The 17,764-nt window shown below is 33.1% G+C and overlaps 1 protein-coding gene across 7 annotated transcripts; it reads left to right on the top strand.

Moving 5' to 3' along the window:
- The first annotated feature begins 2,703 nt into the window (after positions 1-2,703).
- Positions 2,704-9,526, top strand: LOC105777013 (auxin response factor 1). 7 transcript variants are annotated; one of them, XM_012600047.2, is made up of 17 exons: positions 2,704-2,865; positions 2,991-3,012; positions 3,440-3,567; positions 3,642-3,760; positions 3,908-4,014; positions 4,643-4,738; positions 4,828-4,884; positions 5,068-5,220; positions 5,320-5,404; positions 6,045-6,135; positions 6,235-6,399; positions 7,028-7,147; positions 7,227-7,302; positions 7,404-7,572; positions 7,646-8,130; positions 8,487-8,677; positions 8,988-9,526. In XM_012600047.2, exons 4-17 carry the CDS (start codon positions 3,715-3,717, stop codon positions 9,166-9,168), a joined length of 2,022 nt encoding a protein of 673 aa, XP_012455501.1. In that variant the 5' UTR covers positions 2,704-2,865; positions 2,991-3,012; positions 3,440-3,567; positions 3,642-3,714; the 3' UTR covers positions 9,169-9,526. The 7 variants fall into 7 exon arrangements, with proteins under 7 accessions (XP_012455501.1, XP_012455504.1, XP_052478035.1 ...); XM_012600050.2 differs by having other exon boundaries at positions 3,678-3,760; XM_052622075.1 differs by having other exon boundaries at positions 3,440-3,760.
- Positions 9,527-17,764: the final 8,238 nt, after the last annotated feature.

Consider the following 17,764-nt stretch of genomic DNA (forward strand, 5'->3'; position numbering starts at 1 on the left):
CTGTCACAATGTTATTTTAAAACATTCCATGTTTGTACTTGTATAAAATCTAACTAATAATAGAATATTTCCTAAAATAATGCTTTTCCTTTTTTTTCTTTTTTTTTACTTTGATCTAAATTTGTGGCTACTTTTTTAATAATATGATTTTTTTCTCTTAAAATGTAATATACCTTGCCTCCTAAAATAATGTAAACTACTGAAATTAAAAATAAAAATGACATGACAAAGAAAAATAACAACACAGAAAAAATTAGGAAAAATGACATAATTATGTTAGATTTGAAATCTGATGGTCAATTTTCGCCTTTGAGTACCATTTTTATGGATGCCGTAATTAATTGATGCTTAAGATAAAAGGAAAAAAATTTAAGCTTTAGATATTTATAATTTTTTGTTTTTAATATTTTGCAATAAATTATTTTTAGTTTGTTATGAAATTCAATGTTTAAATATATGTCTTAAAAATTTATATTCAATGAGTTTAGTTTTAACTCAATTACCACGGTTATTATTATAGAACATGTTTAAATATCTTTTAATTTAATTGACATAAGTTTGAGAAATTTATAAATAATTTAAGAATTGCATAAACATTTATCTTTGTATGATTGAAAATTAAAATTAAATGTAAAATTCAATTTATAAAATTTAATTAAGTAAAATTAGTGTACGAAATTAGAGATAACAATGGAGCAAGGTGGTGGAGGGTGAATGTTGATAAATCCATGCCGTTTCATAGTTGGCATCCTTTGGTTCACTATCCGCTTTGTTTCAATATAGATGTATAATTATGAAATTCACTACCATTTTCATAAATGTTGGATGCATCCATCCCTACTCTACTTTGTTATGCTTCAATTTAATTTTTGCTATTTATTTTTAATATTTTCAAAAAACATTTGAATAATTTTTTTCTATAAAACATTATTATATATTTTACCCTTTTAATAGTTAATAAGGATAAAATGATAATTTTATATAGCGGAGTAAGGCAAATAATTACCATAATCGCTTTATATCTACTATCTAAAAGAAAGAATTCACCCTACTCCACCCTACATCCACTTGTCAAAAAAAAAATCTACTTCATATGGATTGGATCGATTCAAAATCCATGAGACGAGTAGACTTTACCATCCCTATATGAGATCAATAGGGTTATTAATAATGGAGTCTAATACTCCACATGTTTCATTTATTTATTTTAAATATAATGAAGTCACATGATTTTATATTAATCTTTTAAATTTATTTATGTTTATTGGATCGAGTGATAATAAATTTGATATTATTTAAATAAATTCTTTTAGGACAAAAAATCTAAGTTTTATCTTATTTACAAGCCTAATCAGACTCAGACTCAATTTTGAATTTTATCAGGATATAGTAAAACTATCGATGAACTTGACTTTTTTTTCAAATTTATATATATTTAAAAAATGAAAAAAAACCAAATCTACTAGTTACAGGGTTAGAGCAGTGGCATCAATTATTTTTAATTTCCTTTTGTTTATGATACTGATAAGTGAAGGCAAAGTCAAAGGAGAAAGAATTATTAAGGATTAATTAATGTCACAAAACGTACAAAGCATGATTAATTGCACTAAAGAAACTAGATGATTAAATAAAGAAGTAATTAATTAGGATAAGATACGTAGGTAAGGCAAGCAAGGTAGCTTAATTAATGAGTGAAATTATTGTGCGTGACGTGAACCAAGGGACAGCCAGCCCAAAGATGCTGCCTGTAGGAATTTCAGGGGCACGCCTGCCTGCCCCCATTACTTCTATAAATCTCATTTACATAGTAATTTCTTTTTCAATTCTAATATTCAATATATATTTTTGTTACTCTTAATTAGTATTAGTAAAAAAAATTGAAATTAATTTATATTTTATTCAGTAAATATGATTGGTTTTATCGTGATACTTCAAAATAAATCTCTATCAAGTATATCACTTTTTCTAATTTCATATTATTAAAAGTCATTTTATTCCCAGTTCAAAATTAAAAGGTTAATGCTAATACATATTGCATTCTTAAGAGGAGAATCCAAGTTCAAATCTTAAAAATGATATTAACGAAAAGAAAAGAAAAAATTGAAAAAAGAGGGAAACAACACAACCTCGAATAGCTAAGGTTGAATGAATACAGAGCGGAAAATGGATGGTTAAAGATTAAATTTGTAAATATACTTACAATATTTTAGAAATAAAAATATGAATACAAAATAGTAAATTTTAATTTAGATTTAAAAAGTAAAATAAGTACTGGAGTGAGTCTATTTATCTCATCCTGTATTGAATATTTATTAATAAATATTGTAGTTTTAAAATATAAATATTAATATATTTATATATTTCAATTGTTTTCAAAATAAGTGGCATAAAATAAATTCAGACCAGATACTTCACATATAAATTACAAAAAATAGATAATTATGTAATATATTATTATTTTATAATATTTTGTTACTGACATAAGCATTCAATTTCAATGAGTCCTAATTTTTTTTAACATGATTTAGTTATTATGAAATTTAAATAAAATTAGGTTTATAGATAGAAATATTATTTCAATAAATTAAAAACATATAATAATATTCATAAATTTAAGTCAATGATATAAAAGAGTGGGAAAAAGACTAAATCTATATTTATTTATGATAATAATGGGGATTTCTTTTAAATTTTTTATAGGTGTATTTAGAAGAGAGAGGAAGAAATAAGGGCTAAAAACAAAAGAAAAAACCTAGAGAGAGAGTGTATGTGTGTAAGAAAAAGAACAGAAAAAGAGGCAGCCATAGCCAAAAGAGCTCCTGTCGGCTTCGACCGAACATTGACGCAAACAAACTTATTTACACTGTTCGCCTTCCTCCTTTCTTCTTCCTTTTGTTTCTATTTTTTTTCTTTTCAATTGCTTTGTATATTTTTTTTTTGGATCTGCTTTGTTTTTTCAAGCCTAATTTTTGTTTCTTTGGATCCTCCAGATTGAACAGAGAGCACTCAAAGGTAAGTTATTTTCCCCTCTTTAAATTAGTAATTTTTTTAGGGTACTTTGATTGCTCAGAAATGGAAGAAAATAAGGGAAGAAATGCTAATTTTCTGTTGCACTTGTTGACTGAAAATTTTGCTTACTGGTCCCCAATTAGTTTTGTTCACTATTCCTCTTTTATATATAAATATATATATTTTTGAGAAATAAATTATATAATTAGACCCTTTTTATCAGATCTCAGCTCATTTTTTTAATTCTATTCTATCTTTCTCACATATGTGATACGTATGTGCGAAGATTGTGATTTCTGTAATTGCAGAATCGTCGGGTCTTTAGAGTCATTGAATTTATTTATTTATATTGTAAACAGCAGTTTGGATCATTAGAATTGTTGGGTTTCTTTTCACTTTTCATTTTAGTTGGTCCATTTCGTTGTTGCAGGGACTTGTTAATATTCGGGTTCCTATAAGGCTCAAAGTAGGGTAGAGGTAGACTGACACAGAGGTAGCAATTAGTAATTAAGGGTTATGATCAGTCAGCTTTGTAGGATAATCAGAACGAACAATAATGTAATCTCAATTGTAAATGCAATCTTAATTAATGGTTTTTCACTATATTTACATGTTTACTTCTATAAATTCAGTGTTGTATCCTTTAATACAACCAATCTTCAGCACAGTGTTTCCATTGAGTGATTTCTTTTGGAGGGCGTTTCTATGGCTTTTCCGGCATCAGATATTCCATCTGCTGAACAACAAGCAGGTTTGTGAATTTTTACATGGTCTACATATTTTCCGAAGTTTTAAATGTGTCAAACTGAAATTTAGTTTCTTGGTATCACAAAATATTACGGTGACTTATTACTTTTTCTTAAATTTTTTCTTCCCTATCTCTTTTATGTGATCACAGATGATCCTTTATATCGTGAACTATGGCATGCCTGTGCTGGACCTCTTGTCACACTTCCTCGTGTAGGGGAGCGTGTTTATTACTTCCCACAAGGTCACATGGAACAAGTATGTCTACTGTACTGTAAAATTTTGAATCTGATATCTTTTTAATATTGATTATATTTCGAAATTTAAGGCGATAGTCCACTTTGATGTGTTCTTCTTAAAATGTTGGTTGGATTGGTTTGTGAACCTTTGCCATAGTGTTCTTGTTTTGATCAATATTATTTCTATATTAGTTAATGCAGTTATCGTGTGGTACTTGTAAGCACTTGCTTCTTGCTCTCTTTTCGGTGAGTCACTGATAATAGTATGTGCAAGTAAAAATATGGTCATATGCAGTGTCTTGAAACATTATTAATATATGTTGTCAATCATATTTGAGGATTGGTAACAATTCATATGATACAATGAATTATAGAAGGTTTATAGAAAGATATAATTTCTTTTGAGAATGTATACCATTCAATAAGATCACAATATTTCATCTGCATTTCAGAATGTTTACTGTCAAGTTTGTGTTTGTTACATATTTTCAAGATTATTTACAATGCATTTCTGATTGAAAGCTTCTGTCCTGTATGATCAGTCATTAATTATCAAATTTTAGGTGTAGGTTTTTAACTTGACATAATGTTCATTCTATTAATCTCAAGTATCTAACTTTTTGTTTCTTTTTATTCTTTATGTACAGCTTGAGGCGTCAATGCATCAAGGGTTAGAACACCAAATGCCTTCATTCGATCTGCCATCTAAAATACTTTGCAAAGTGGCTTCTGTTCAGCGTAAGGTGTGCTACTCATACTTCTTGGTTTTACGTTCTTTTGAGTTTTACTTGTTAGTTTCCTTATGCTAAGTAATTTTTACCTCCAATCGCAGGCTGAACCTGATACAGATGAAGTTTATGCCCAAATAACTCTGGTACCTGAAGTAGATGTGAGCTCTCTTCCACTTTTTGCCCCTTTTTCTCTCTTTAATTCCATTATGGCATATAGCTGATGTTGGAAGCTATATTTAGTTTCTAGAATATCTTGTTGGAATTACTTTGAATGAGCAGCATATATATATCTTTCTACACTTTCGCTGCCCTCACTTATGTTTTCCTCCAATATGGTCCAGCAAAGTGAGGTTATGAGCCCAGATGATCCACTTCAAGAACCTGAAAGGTGCATAGTCCATTCATTTTGCAAGACTCTTACTGCTTCTGACACAAGCACCCATGGTGGATTCTCAGTTTTGCGCCGGCATGCAGATGATTGTCTGCCCCCGCTGGTCAGCTTAAACACATTGATTGCATTTCCTTCATTTTGAATTTGATGTATTCCATTAAGTTAGAATTTTTCTGAAATTTCTATGCGGTTCTTGTCCCAGGACATGACACAGCAGCCACCATGGCAGGAACTGATTGCAACTGATCTGCATGGAAATGAGTGGCATTTTCGGCATATTTTTCGAGGTTATATATCATTGCTTTTTTGGCTGATGTTTTTATAGGTTGCCTCAGTGAGAGCTGGAAATTTTCAATCATCTAAGCTGTAAGCTTGATCAAAGTTGTTTTGCACTTGTTCTATCTGGTTACTTGGAACATTTCTTTACCGTCTACATGTGCAACTTTTACTTTTTGAATTTGGATAAACTTTTATGAATGTAGAGTTAAAGCTTGAAAATTATGTCGGTCATAGTTTGTCAGAATTAGAGAAGAGCCTTTTGACACTTGTTGGTTGTGATCAAAATTCCTGGAGTTGGAACCACTTATCACCTTCAAATGACTAAGTTAATATTACATCTTTTAATGATTTGGTATCTGTCCGGTCTCGTGAAATTGTTGTAGAAACTGGAAGAACTGATTTCCTAAGTTGAAAGCTCAAGAAGTTAAAAGAAAAATTGTTTTGCATCGATTCCTTTATATTATTCTTTAATTTACAGGTATTCATTTAAAATTGAAAGAAAATGTGGTATTGTAATTGTATTATATAGTTTTATCTTTGGAGACATCTATTACTTCTATCTATGATAGTGTGCTTATAGTGATATGAAGGTACTATTGTTTCTTGCATCCCATTCCTCGCCATTAAAAAGTTAAATACTATCTGCAGGACAACCTAGGCGCCACTTGCTCACTACTGGGTGGAGTGTCTTTGTTAGTTCCAAAAAGCTAGTAGCTGGAGATGCTTTCATATTCCTGAGGCAATATCTTTCTTGACAAATCCATTAACTGTTCTTTTTTGTTACTTTTGTTTATTTCACTGCCTAATCATCTATCCATTCATATTTGCTGCTCTCCAGGGGGGCTAATGGGGATCTGCGTGTTGGAGTGAGGAGGCTGATGAGACAACAGGCAAATATGCCTTCTTCTGTTATATCTAGTCATAGCATGCATCTTGGGGTGCTTGCCACTGCATCTCATGCCCTCTCTACGCGAAGTATGTTTTCCATCTTCTACAAGCCCAGGTTTGTATTTTTTTCATCCTGCAGAGCCATCCAATTGTAACCCTATGTCATCATATTTTTTATCAATATTCTTAGCCATTTTTGTAGTTGTTGTTAATATGTTATTACAATTAGTTGTCCATTCAATTTATTTACTATTTAATTAAAATGAAGAAATTGTATGTTGCAGATTTTGAGTTAATTAATGTTAGCACATTTTATTTATAATCATTCTGGTTTGGCCCTGAATTTTGATTATTTGTGGATTAAAGTTGTAGGCATCTTTTTCTCTTCTAAGGTCATTATTTATTCTTCCTTCACCGTGTATTAAATATACTCTTCTTGAAGAGTGAGCTGCATTAGATTTTGGTATATCTATTCAGATGCGATACTTTAAGAAGGTGATAGGGTTTAGGGTATGATATGCATGCTCTTGCTCTATGCCTGTACATTTCTGTTTTTTTTCTTTCTCTTCATATTTTCTGGCATTTTTAGTGGGGTCCAATAAACCAAAGTTCTTTTTTAAGTCCCCGTTTGTAAAGATTTCTTGAAATTTATAGCCCTGATTAAATGAAATTGAGTAATTATTGTGTTCTGTATGTATTTGTTGAAAGAGGAAATTTGTTCTAACAACCATTCTATTTACTAGAACAAGTTTGTCTGAGTTCATAGTGAGTGTAAACAAATATCTTGAAGCTCGAAGCCATAAGCTATCAGTTGGGATGAGGTTCAAAATGAGATTTGAGGGTGAAGAGGTACCTGAAAGAAGGTATTCGTCTGACCGAATTGTTTTCTCTAGTAGTAGGAAATCGGTAGTGCTTGTTAACCTGTAAAGACACTGCCTGCAGATTCAGTGGCACAATTGTTGGTGTTGAGGATAATAAATCATCTGCATGGGCTGATTCTGAGTGGAGATCTCTCAAGGTTAACCAGTTTCTTCTGTAATTTCTTGTTCTCCATCGAGGCAAGACATTTCTTGGGATATTTGACTTCTGAATGCTTCTTACAATTTTGACTCTTTTCAGGTTCAATGGGATGAACCTTCATCCATCATACGTCCTGATAGGGTGTCCCCATGGGAATTAGAGCCTCTTGTTGCAACTAGTAACTCTTCCATCTCACAACCTGCACAAAGGAACAAGCGGGCTAGGCCACCCGTTCTACCTTCACCATCTTCAGATCTTTCTTCACTTGGTACATTTGTTTACTTGTCAACACCCTTATCTAGCCCTTGCTTGAGATTTTAATTGACCACTTTATGCTACAGGTATATGGAAATCACCAGTTGAATCTCCTTTCTCGTATTGTGATGCACAACGTGGGCAACCATCACCTAAATTATCCTCCACTGCAAAGCCTAATTCTGTTGGCTTTAGTGGGAATAGCTCCCTGGCTGCAGTTTCTAGCAGCTCTAAGTATTGGCCTAACCGAGTTGAGAATGTTACAGAATCTGTTGCACCAGTTGTGAACAAAGAATCTAGTGAAAGAAAGCAGGGAACTGGGAATGGCTGCAGACTTTTTGGTATTCAGTTACTTGACAATATAAACATGGAAGAAAATTCACCTTTGGCTACAATTTCTGGGACTGGTGTTAATGACCAGCCACTTCATTCACTAGATGCTAACTCTGACCAGCAGTCTGATCCATCAAATCTTAATCAGTCTGATCTTCCTTCTATAAGTTGTGAACCTGAGAAGTGCCTGAGATCTCCTCAGGAGTCACAGAGCAAGCAAATTCGGAGCTGCACAAAGGTTATTCAATCACCCTTTTTTTTATTAAAAAAAATGCTTGAGAAAAAAATACCTTTGCATGCTAGAATCCCCTGAAAGTTCCACAATACCTTTTATTGTCAAATTTACATATATTTATGACTTTTGACAAGCTCTATTTGCATTTTTCTTCATGCTTGGGGAACATTGTAGAGATCCTTTTTAAAAGATTGATTTTACATTCTAGTGAACCTCACTTGTGTATTTAAGAAGCACTTAAATGTGCAAATGTACTGTAGTATATCTATTTCTCTATTGTACTTTCTATGAGATTATTTGCATGCATGTCACTACTAATATGGTAGCATTTTATTAAACAAGCATATCTTTTTTTTCAGGTTCACATGCAAGGTATGGCAGTTGGAAGGGCTGTTGATTTGACACGATTTGACTGTTATGAGGATTTGCTAAAGAAGCTGGAATACATGTTTGACATTAAAGGTCAGCTTTGTGGATCAACAAAGAATTGGCAGGTTGTCTACACCGATGATGAAGATGACATGATGATGGTTGGGGATGATCCCTGGAAGTAAGTTCAATCTTCCTATCTCTAAATGGTGCTATTTTCTTGTTTGGAGGACATTCTTAAATCCTTCACTTGCATTCTTGTTTGATTGAAATGTTAAGAGAACTGTATATGATATGTTGAGAAATAAGCTTAACTTATTTTTTTTGTCTTCAACAATACATCAGACAGTTTCCATTATTATTGGGAGAATGATAAATCGAAATGAAATTTTTGGGAAGTTCAGAAAAAATCTAATTGTGATTTTTATGATACAGTGTAAATCTGAGTTCTGCTACTGATTCCTTTTGATCCTGTGAACCTTCAATTGCAGTGAGTTTTGCAGCATGGTGAGGAAAATTTTTATCTATACATCAGAGGAAGTCCGGAAGTTATCACCTAAGATAAAACTTCCAGTGAATGATGATGATGATGATAGCAAAGCAACCAAGGCTGGGGTTGACACAGTTATCAACCCTGAAGATCGTTCATCAATCGTTGGTCAAGGGTGCTAAAGTAACCACACCTTTACGCACGTCAGGAACATAGTGCTTCCATAGAAGAGTTTTGAGAAAAAAGGAAGCTAGTGCTCAAGATTTTGTTTATATATATATATGCATTACCCAGATGATATATCACTATTGACATCGCAAGTCTGAAACAGCATCTATATCTAGGAAACTGCTGTTGTGTCAACAAATTCATCTGGAATGTGAGATTTGCATTGCCTGAAAGATGATGGGGTTCAGGTTTAGATTTTTTCTTTTTCCTTTTTTTAATTCTTCTTTAAAGTTTTTGCTAAAGCAACTCTCATAGGGTGGATTGTTCATTTGGATTTGAAATAGTCCGGAAAGTTTATTTCTTTTTGCCTTATTATTCTTTTCTTCAGTCTATTTGTTTTTTTTTCCTTATATATAATATACATAACATGACATATTTGTCCTTTGTATATATGTATATATAGTTTGTCTCATTTCATTTGGATACCCTCGCTGTACTTTTATGTTGGTTTATCAAGAAATGTGGAAGGAGTGAATTTGATTCTGCAGTTTGTGAGGAATTAGCTGAACACTCCAACTTCGTCAGAGCTTTGATATGGGATTCCGGACTACTGCCGGGTTATGTTAAGCAGTGAGCAACCTTGTCACGAGGCCAGCCAATTCGACCAAGGGATTCTGGTAAAAGAACTCCCAGATGAAAGCCTCAACGTGTTTAGCGGTGGTCAAAAACCCAACTGTGAAGCTGCTGCTAGATATATATAAAAACAAACAACAATCTGTTAAATAGATTCATGTAAAAGAATCAATCAAGGAATTCAATGTTTTTCACTTTATTACGAGTGAACCAGATTGGCCTACATTCAAGTTCCCAACCAACTAAAAGAGAGGGAAAATAAAGAAAAAAAAAGGTAGAAAGAAAACGAACTCCATGGAACTTGTTTCGGCATAGCTTGCATTATGCCTAAAATAGAAATTGGTTCCTTAAAAAGGCAATTATTTTCCTTGTATATTTTGGGTTTATAGGAGGGTGTAACGTATCAAATTCTCGGAAGAAATTTAGAGAAGAAAGAAGAGAGAAATTTTAGGACAGAATGAGAGAGAAGAGAGTAATTGATTCCTTCTATTTTTATAACTGCTTCAAGTGTCCTTCAGTCGTAATAAGAGATGGAAAAATAGCCAGTAATAGCCTGGCGACGGTTAATCGAAACGGAGCGTTTTGTGCTAACAAGCTAAGCTAAATGCATAGTTTTATTAAATGATCCCAGACCCCCCCCCCTTAAACGCAGCGTTTTGTTATTACAAGTAAAACATAATTAAAAAGCAACTAACATAACAACCATGCAAAAACGTAATTAACGATAAAGAAAACAACCCATAACAAGTATCCTGTAACAACCCGTTTTCAGTGAAATCGAAATAGTAATTTTGGGACCACAAATCCGATGTGAGAATATTTATTTTAATATTATTTTAAAATCTACAGTATGTTAGTAAGGTCGTATAAAAATTTCGTTAAGAAATTTTATTGTTTGCATGCTTAATTTGGTAAAAAAGACTAAATCGCACAAGGTGCAAAATTAGAGTTCTACAAGTTAAAGGTACTAAATAGCTATGATATTAAATGGTTAAGGGATTTATGTTGTAATTAGACCATTGTTGTTTTGAGTGGACTTTTATTGACATCATTTAAATTATTTTAAAGGTTAATTACCAAGGTTAATTTCATAAATTAATAATTTAACATAAAATCAAATTAAAGAAAATTAAGGCATTATTTGGTATTCATCTTCTCCACCGAAATTAAGAAGAAGAAAACTCTCCATTTTTGGCACCTTGAGCTTTCGGTTACCTATCTCTTGCATGTAAGTGTGTTTTCATCTCGTTTTTAATGATTTTTATGTTTTCGGGATCGTTGTAGCATAATTTAGCTAGCCGGAGATTAATTTGCAAAACTGTTAAAAGGTTAGGGTTTTTCCATGAATGTGTTCATGAGATTTTTGATGTTTGATGGAAGAAAATGAATCTTTGTTGATTAATAAACAACTTTTGTAAAGTGATTTTTGTTGAAAATGTCAATTAAGGATTTATTTGTAAAATACATTGTGAAAATTGTGACATAATGAATTGTATGAGTTGATATGGAACTATATGAAATTTGGCTAGCTTGGGTAGGAATGAAATTGCATGAATTTCAAATTATGAGCTTAAGGACTAAGTTGTAAAGAAATCAAACTAATAAGGGCAAAAGTATAATTTTACAAAAATATGAATTTAGATTGAATTGAATAGAATGACTATTAATATAGACCTCATACGGCTTTAGATCGGGGTAAAGAAAAATCTTCGGATTAGTAGACTTCGTTTCTACGCCTTTATCACCGAGGTAAGTTCGTGTAATTTTATAATGTTAATGCTATCTTTTGAGCTATATGTAAATTGTAGATTGTCATGTAAATAATTAATGCAAATCCAATGATGTTACGACGACTATCGAACCCCGTTTGAACTTTAGGAATTCGTAGGATACAAATGACATGTCATTAGGGTTTCCATGTTTCGGGTGCTGGTATTGAATGTCCTACCGATGGCTGAGGTCTGGCATATGTTGCAGATACTCCACAGCTCATGTGAGCAGCATTATGTACCTTACATTCCGACCCATAACTTGTGTGAGCAGACCCATTTCACAGCTCTGTGAGCAGACTCATTTCATAGCTCGTGTGAGCAACGATGTAAAAGAAAAGAAAGATTATGATTATATGTTTAGCACACTTCGTGTGAGCTATCCTGCGTATCCGATAATATTTTAAATGGTTCAACGGGCATGAATTTGAAAGGATATGCTAAGTGTTCAATATGAACCAAGACATTTGTGTATGAAATACATTGAAATGGTGAGCTACATGGAAATATGCTTACAAAGTCTCATTTCCCATGCTTTTATAGATAATCGGAAGCTCGTTCGGTTTGAAAATTTGTCAGAGACCTATCACACTATCCAGCGGCTATATCGATAGCTTTTGATGTTTTGGTTTTGGTTATAATGGCATGTAGAGGTGGACTTGTATTAATGACCTAGTTGTTATGTTTGGCATGTATATAAATGGTAATATGGTTGTTGGACTTTTGACATTTTGGTGCTTAAATGGTTGGTGTTGAAATAATAAAGTAAAAATATATGTTGGATGACCAATTTGGTATGTTTGGTTGTGTTTTGGTACATGATAAATTATGCTATGACATGGTATGGAAATAGGTAGTTGTGTGTGGTAGATTTATGCCAAATGTGTTTATGTTTTGGTTGATTTGATGAGTTGTGATTGAGGTGCCTTTTGGCATATTGGTTGTATGGATAGATACTATATTGAACCAATTCTGTAATGCATGTTTTAGGTATGTTTTGAAGCTTGATTTTATGTACAAATGGCTTGTAGGTGTGAGCTTGATTTGGGTGAAAGAAATGGCTTGAAAAGGGTCTATCTTGTCCACACTACCTAAGACACGGGCATGTATCTCAGCCGTGTGTCCATGCAACACGACCGTGTGTCCCCTATAGGTTTCAAGGGGTTGCAAGTCAGGCAGTTACATAGCCTAGCCCACAACCTGGCATATGGACGTGTGAGGCCATTTCGAGAGTTACATGGCCTGGCACACGGGCGTGTGGCTTGGCCGTGTGACCCAAGTTAGAAAGTTACACGGACACGGGCTGGGACATAGTTATGTGTCCCTACTTCGAATGTCCACACGGCCTGAGACACGGGCATGTGTCTCAGCTGTGTGAGTCACATAGCCGCGTGACCCTTGCAATGTGAATTTTTTTATCTTTTTCCATGAAGTTCTAAATGTTTCCAATTTAGTCTTGAATCATTTCTAAAGTGTTTCTAGGGCCTCGAGGGCTCAAATAAGGGACGATATGCATGTGTTTGAATGAGTTTAGGTATGATTCATGAAATGTATGGAATTGAGTGTTTTAAGTTACGTTTTTACGGTAACGCTCTGTAGCCTTATTCCAGTGACAGATACTGGTTAAGGGTGTTACATATCCCCCATCGAAAGAGATCATATCCTTAAGGATCAAGCTGCAGGTAACGATGGAGGAGATCATTCCAATTCTCCTAGGTTGAATCTTCTAGGAAAGTATCTGCCCATTCCACGAGAACTTCAATAACCGCAACATTTCCTTTTTTGACCATCCTTCTATCTAGAACCCTAACTGGTTCCTTGAGTAGGGAACCATCTGCATGAGTGACTGGGAGTAGGGATGAAATAAAAGTCGTGCCAACATGTTTCTTAAGTTGGGAGACATCGAAAGTAGAGTGTATTTATAGGGAAGGGTCCAAAATATCCTGGTGCCAGTTTTTGGTTCCTAAACCGCTTCAACAAATGTTGTCAATAAGGTTAGAGCTTCCTATACACCTAGTCACCAACGTCAAATTCTCTGTCGGATCATTTTTTATCAACGATCTGCTTCATTTTGTCATGTGTCCTCTTTAAATGAAATCGCAAGAGTTTCTCCCTGGGCATACATTGTAGATAACCCTCCAGACATTTGTTCAAGGCCTCAGTTTGCCCATCCGTTTAAGGATGATAGGCTGTAGAGAGGTGCAACTAAATGCCAATGTGTTTGAACAATTCCTGCCAGAAGTGGCTTAATAAGACCTTGTCGCTATCTGAAACAATCGACTCATAAGGACCATGAAGCTTATAGGTCTGCTGCAAATACTCAAGGGATACTTAAGTAGTAGTGAATAGATGGCTTAGGGCAATAAAATAACCATATTTGGTCAATCTGTCCACCACCACCAATATGGTACTATTTCCCTTGAAAAGTGGCAACCTCTCCACAAAGTCCATACTAATATCATACCAAGCCTTCTCAGGGAGTGGTAAAGGTTGCAAAAAACCAGGATAAGCTAAATTTTCTCCCTTGTATGTCTGAAAAACCACACACTCTCTTGTCCATCTGCGCACATTTTTGGAAAGGCCTTTCCAATAAATAATGCTATACAACCCATGTCGAGTAGTCTGTACCCCTGAATGGCCCCTAATGGTTTCCCCATGGAACATATCAAATATGGTTCTTTAAAGGGTGATATTGTTGCCCACCACAATTCTCTTTTTCTTTCGAAGAAGTGCACCATCCTATGAATATTTAGGATGTGCATAGGACTATTTCTGAATATCCTAGCAAATCTGCTAAACTTTAGAGTCCTGAGTATAAAACTCCAAAATTTAAGTCCATATATCTGACCAAGTGAGGTGAGTTTGACCTGTGCACTGGAACAATTGGCCTTCATGCATATGAGATCTGCAAGACAAAGCATCAACCACTATATTATGGACCCCCTTCCTATCAACAATGGAGAAATCATAACCAATCATTTTAGTGACTCACTTCTACTAATAAGGAGTAATGACTTGTTGATAAATGAGGAATTTAAGGCTTTGGTGGTCAATTTTAATTAATAAAAATTGGCGACCAATGTCATTTTTTAACTGCCATAATCACAACCATCATTTCTGTAACAACTCTATAGTCAGGGGTGTCGAAAAGTGTATTATCGGGACTCCGTTTCACTAAATCAGAATCATAAATATTTTAAATAAATATTTACAAAGCTAGTTGTGTAGTTAATTAGGTTTTAATTAAGTGAATTTGCTTGAATTAAGAGCTATTAGAGTTTAAGGACTAAATCGCGTATAGGATAAAAGTTGAATTATAGATTAAAAATTAATTAAAGGGACTAAAGAAGCAATTTTGCCGTGTTCCATTAAGTGGTCGACATTAATGATGATTATATATATTAACTTATCATATTATATGCTATATTATATAATAAGAAATATATATGTATATATGTTATAATTATAATTAAAATAAAATAAAGTGTAATAAAACAAATGGGAAATAAAAGAAAGGAACATGCAAATTAAAAAGGAAAGAAAGAAAGAGAAAGAAAGAAGAAAGGAAAGGACATACGGTCTAAAAGTTTTTAAGGTTAAAATTCAAATTGGTTAGTCAATTTAGTCCATTTTCTTATAATTTTATATTTTCGAATTTTGGTGTTTAGTACTACGACCCATGTTGAAATTTTAGCAATTATTAAGATTTTAAATGTTGTTATTATTAAATAGTTTTAGTATTAGGGATTAAATTGATAGCTTTTAAGCTAGAAATGAAAAAAAGGATTAAATTGTAGAACAAATTGTAAATTTTGAGTAATATGGACTAAATTATGAAAATTTGAAATTTATGGGTTTAATTGAAAATAAGGAGTTAAATTTAGTTTAAAGTGAAAATTGTATAAAATATAGAATTAAATGTGAAGAATAAAAATTAGTCTAAATTTAGGGACTAAATTGGAATTTAAGCAAATATTGAGTAAAAATTTTGCAATATTTAATGTGAGATTGATATGTGTTTTATAGATGTATTTTTATTGTTTTAATTTCGTAGCTAACGTCGTACTAGAATCCTCGACTAAAAAGGGGAAGGATAAAATCGACGTCAAATAGCTCAGAATCCACGGTTTGTGTTTCTATAATCCGAATTAAGTTGTAAATTATTGCATTTTTATTTCTTGCATATAGTAAGCATTGGAGGTGAGAACTATTGTGTTTTACAATTGAAATGGATTGACTTGGTATGTGATGAATTTATTGAATTTATATTGATTGAATTGAGTAGGTATATATGTGATAATGTGCTTATATGAAATTTGATATTAGATATATACATTGAAAGCGAAATGGAACCCTATTAACTGTATTAGGCTGAGTCGGATATAGATGACGAGCAATAGGATAGGAAGAGTTCAAAGATTTCTTCGACTTCGAGTCGATGAGGCACTGGGTACCAATTTACTTCAGTTTAACCGATGAGACACTAGGTGTCAATTTATATAGCGCTGGGCGCAGTTATTACTTTAGATTTATCCGATGAGGCACTGGGTGCCAAACCGGTGTGTTGGTTGGATCCATGTATCCGTCCGAGTCCGAGTCGTGTTAATAAGGGAAAGTAAAATGATAATTTATGTGATTGATATTGAAATGGAAAAGATGAGAAAATATTGAAATGACAAATAAGTGAAATGGAAAAGAGATATGTTGTGATTGAATGAAATACATGAGTTATGTATTCATAAAGTGAATTTGGAAATAGATAATACCATTGTATAAACAAATGTGGATGGATATGTGAAAAGCTATTTATACAGACAAGTGATGTGAATTGAGATATTTGTTAAACAAATTAAATATGATAGCATGTGAAAATTGAGTATAGTGTGAAATGATATGGTAATATGCATAAATTTGAAATGATGGTATATGATAATTGTAAGCTTAGACAATAGTATGTTTGTATAATTCAAATTAAGCATTTTTTTATCATTATATCTTTAATTGTTCAGATTATAGAAATATCACTGAGTTTTACTCAGTGTACGGTTTTGTTTTTCTCGTACGTAGGTTAGGTACTTCTCTTTTGATCGCCGGTTCAACATCCAGCAACGATCTCGATCTCAAATGTGGTGATGTTTATCTTTTTGCGTTGGCATGTACCTAGGATGTCTAGTTGATAGTTATTTTGTGGATAGATTGTAAATGAAGTTATAAGTATAATGTTGGTTTGAGTATAAAATTGTATGTTTGTGTGTGAAGCCATAATTTGGCATGTTGTTTTGAGCCAATGCTTGTTATGTGTATGTGTATGTGTATGTGATATAAGTAGATGTTTTAAGTAGATATGAACTAGGCTAAATTGATGGATTTTAGCATGTTTAAAATTTTGATTTGAATAATGCATTGATGTTATGTTTTGATGATATAAATCTAGTACCAACGAGGGTACATTGGTTAGGCACCTAGGATGATTGTTTTGACATGTTTTGAGTGTGTTTGATTGTGTTTTGAATAGATTAAATGAATGGTTTTTGAGTTGCTTAATCCCTAAGCAAGTAGGAAATGGTAAACTTGTGGTATAAGACACATTTTAGGCCCACACAGCCAGACACACGGACGTGTGACTTGGTCGTGTGAGACACACAGCTAGCACACGGGCGTGCGAGGCCATTTCGAGGGTTACACGGCCTAGGACATGGGCATGTGGCTTAGCCGTATGACCTAAGTTAGTGAGTTACACGGGCACAGACACGGGCTGGGACATAGCCGCGTGTCCCTACTTCGAATGCCCACACGGCCGTGTGACCCTTGCAGTTGAATTTTTCTAACATTTTCCTAAAATTTTCAAATGTTCCCGATTTAGTCCCAAAACACTTTTAAAGTGATTTTTAGACCTCTAAGGCTTGAATGATGAATGTTATGCATGTTAATGATGAATTACATTAAGATTTTTAAAATGTTTGAAAATGAATTATTTAGGTTAGGGGTGAGCAAAATTCGATTCGATTCGAAAAAATCGAAAAAAATTCGATTTTCGAGTTAAACGAATCGAGTTATTCGAGTTAATCAAGTTATTCGAATCAACTTGAATTTTTTTTTCAAATTTCGAGTTCGAATTGAGTTTAGTTTTCGAATTCGAATAACGTGAATAATTCGAATATCAAACTATAATATTTTACATTTTTACCCCAAACTCCCAAACCTTTTT

Source organism: Gossypium raimondii, chromosome 10 (genome assembly GCF_025698545.1).
Source record: "Gossypium raimondii isolate GPD5lz chromosome 10, ASM2569854v1, whole genome shotgun sequence".
Classification (NCBI taxonomy): Eukaryota; Viridiplantae; Streptophyta; class Magnoliopsida; order Malvales; family Malvaceae; genus Gossypium; species Gossypium raimondii.

Coding starts and splice junctions, on each gene's coding strand:
- LOC105777013 (XM_052622075.1), top strand. CDS start 3,715: ATGGCTTTTCCGGCATCAGATATTCCATCTGCTGAACAACAAGCAG. Junction 6,136..6,234: donor GATGCTTTCATATTCCTGAG/GCAATATCTTTC, acceptor GCTGCTCTCCAG/GGGGGCTAATGGGGATCTGC. Junction 8,678..8,987: donor GTTGGGGATGATCCCTGGAA/GTAAGTTCAATC, acceptor CTTCAATTGCAG/TGAGTTTTGCAGCATGGTGA.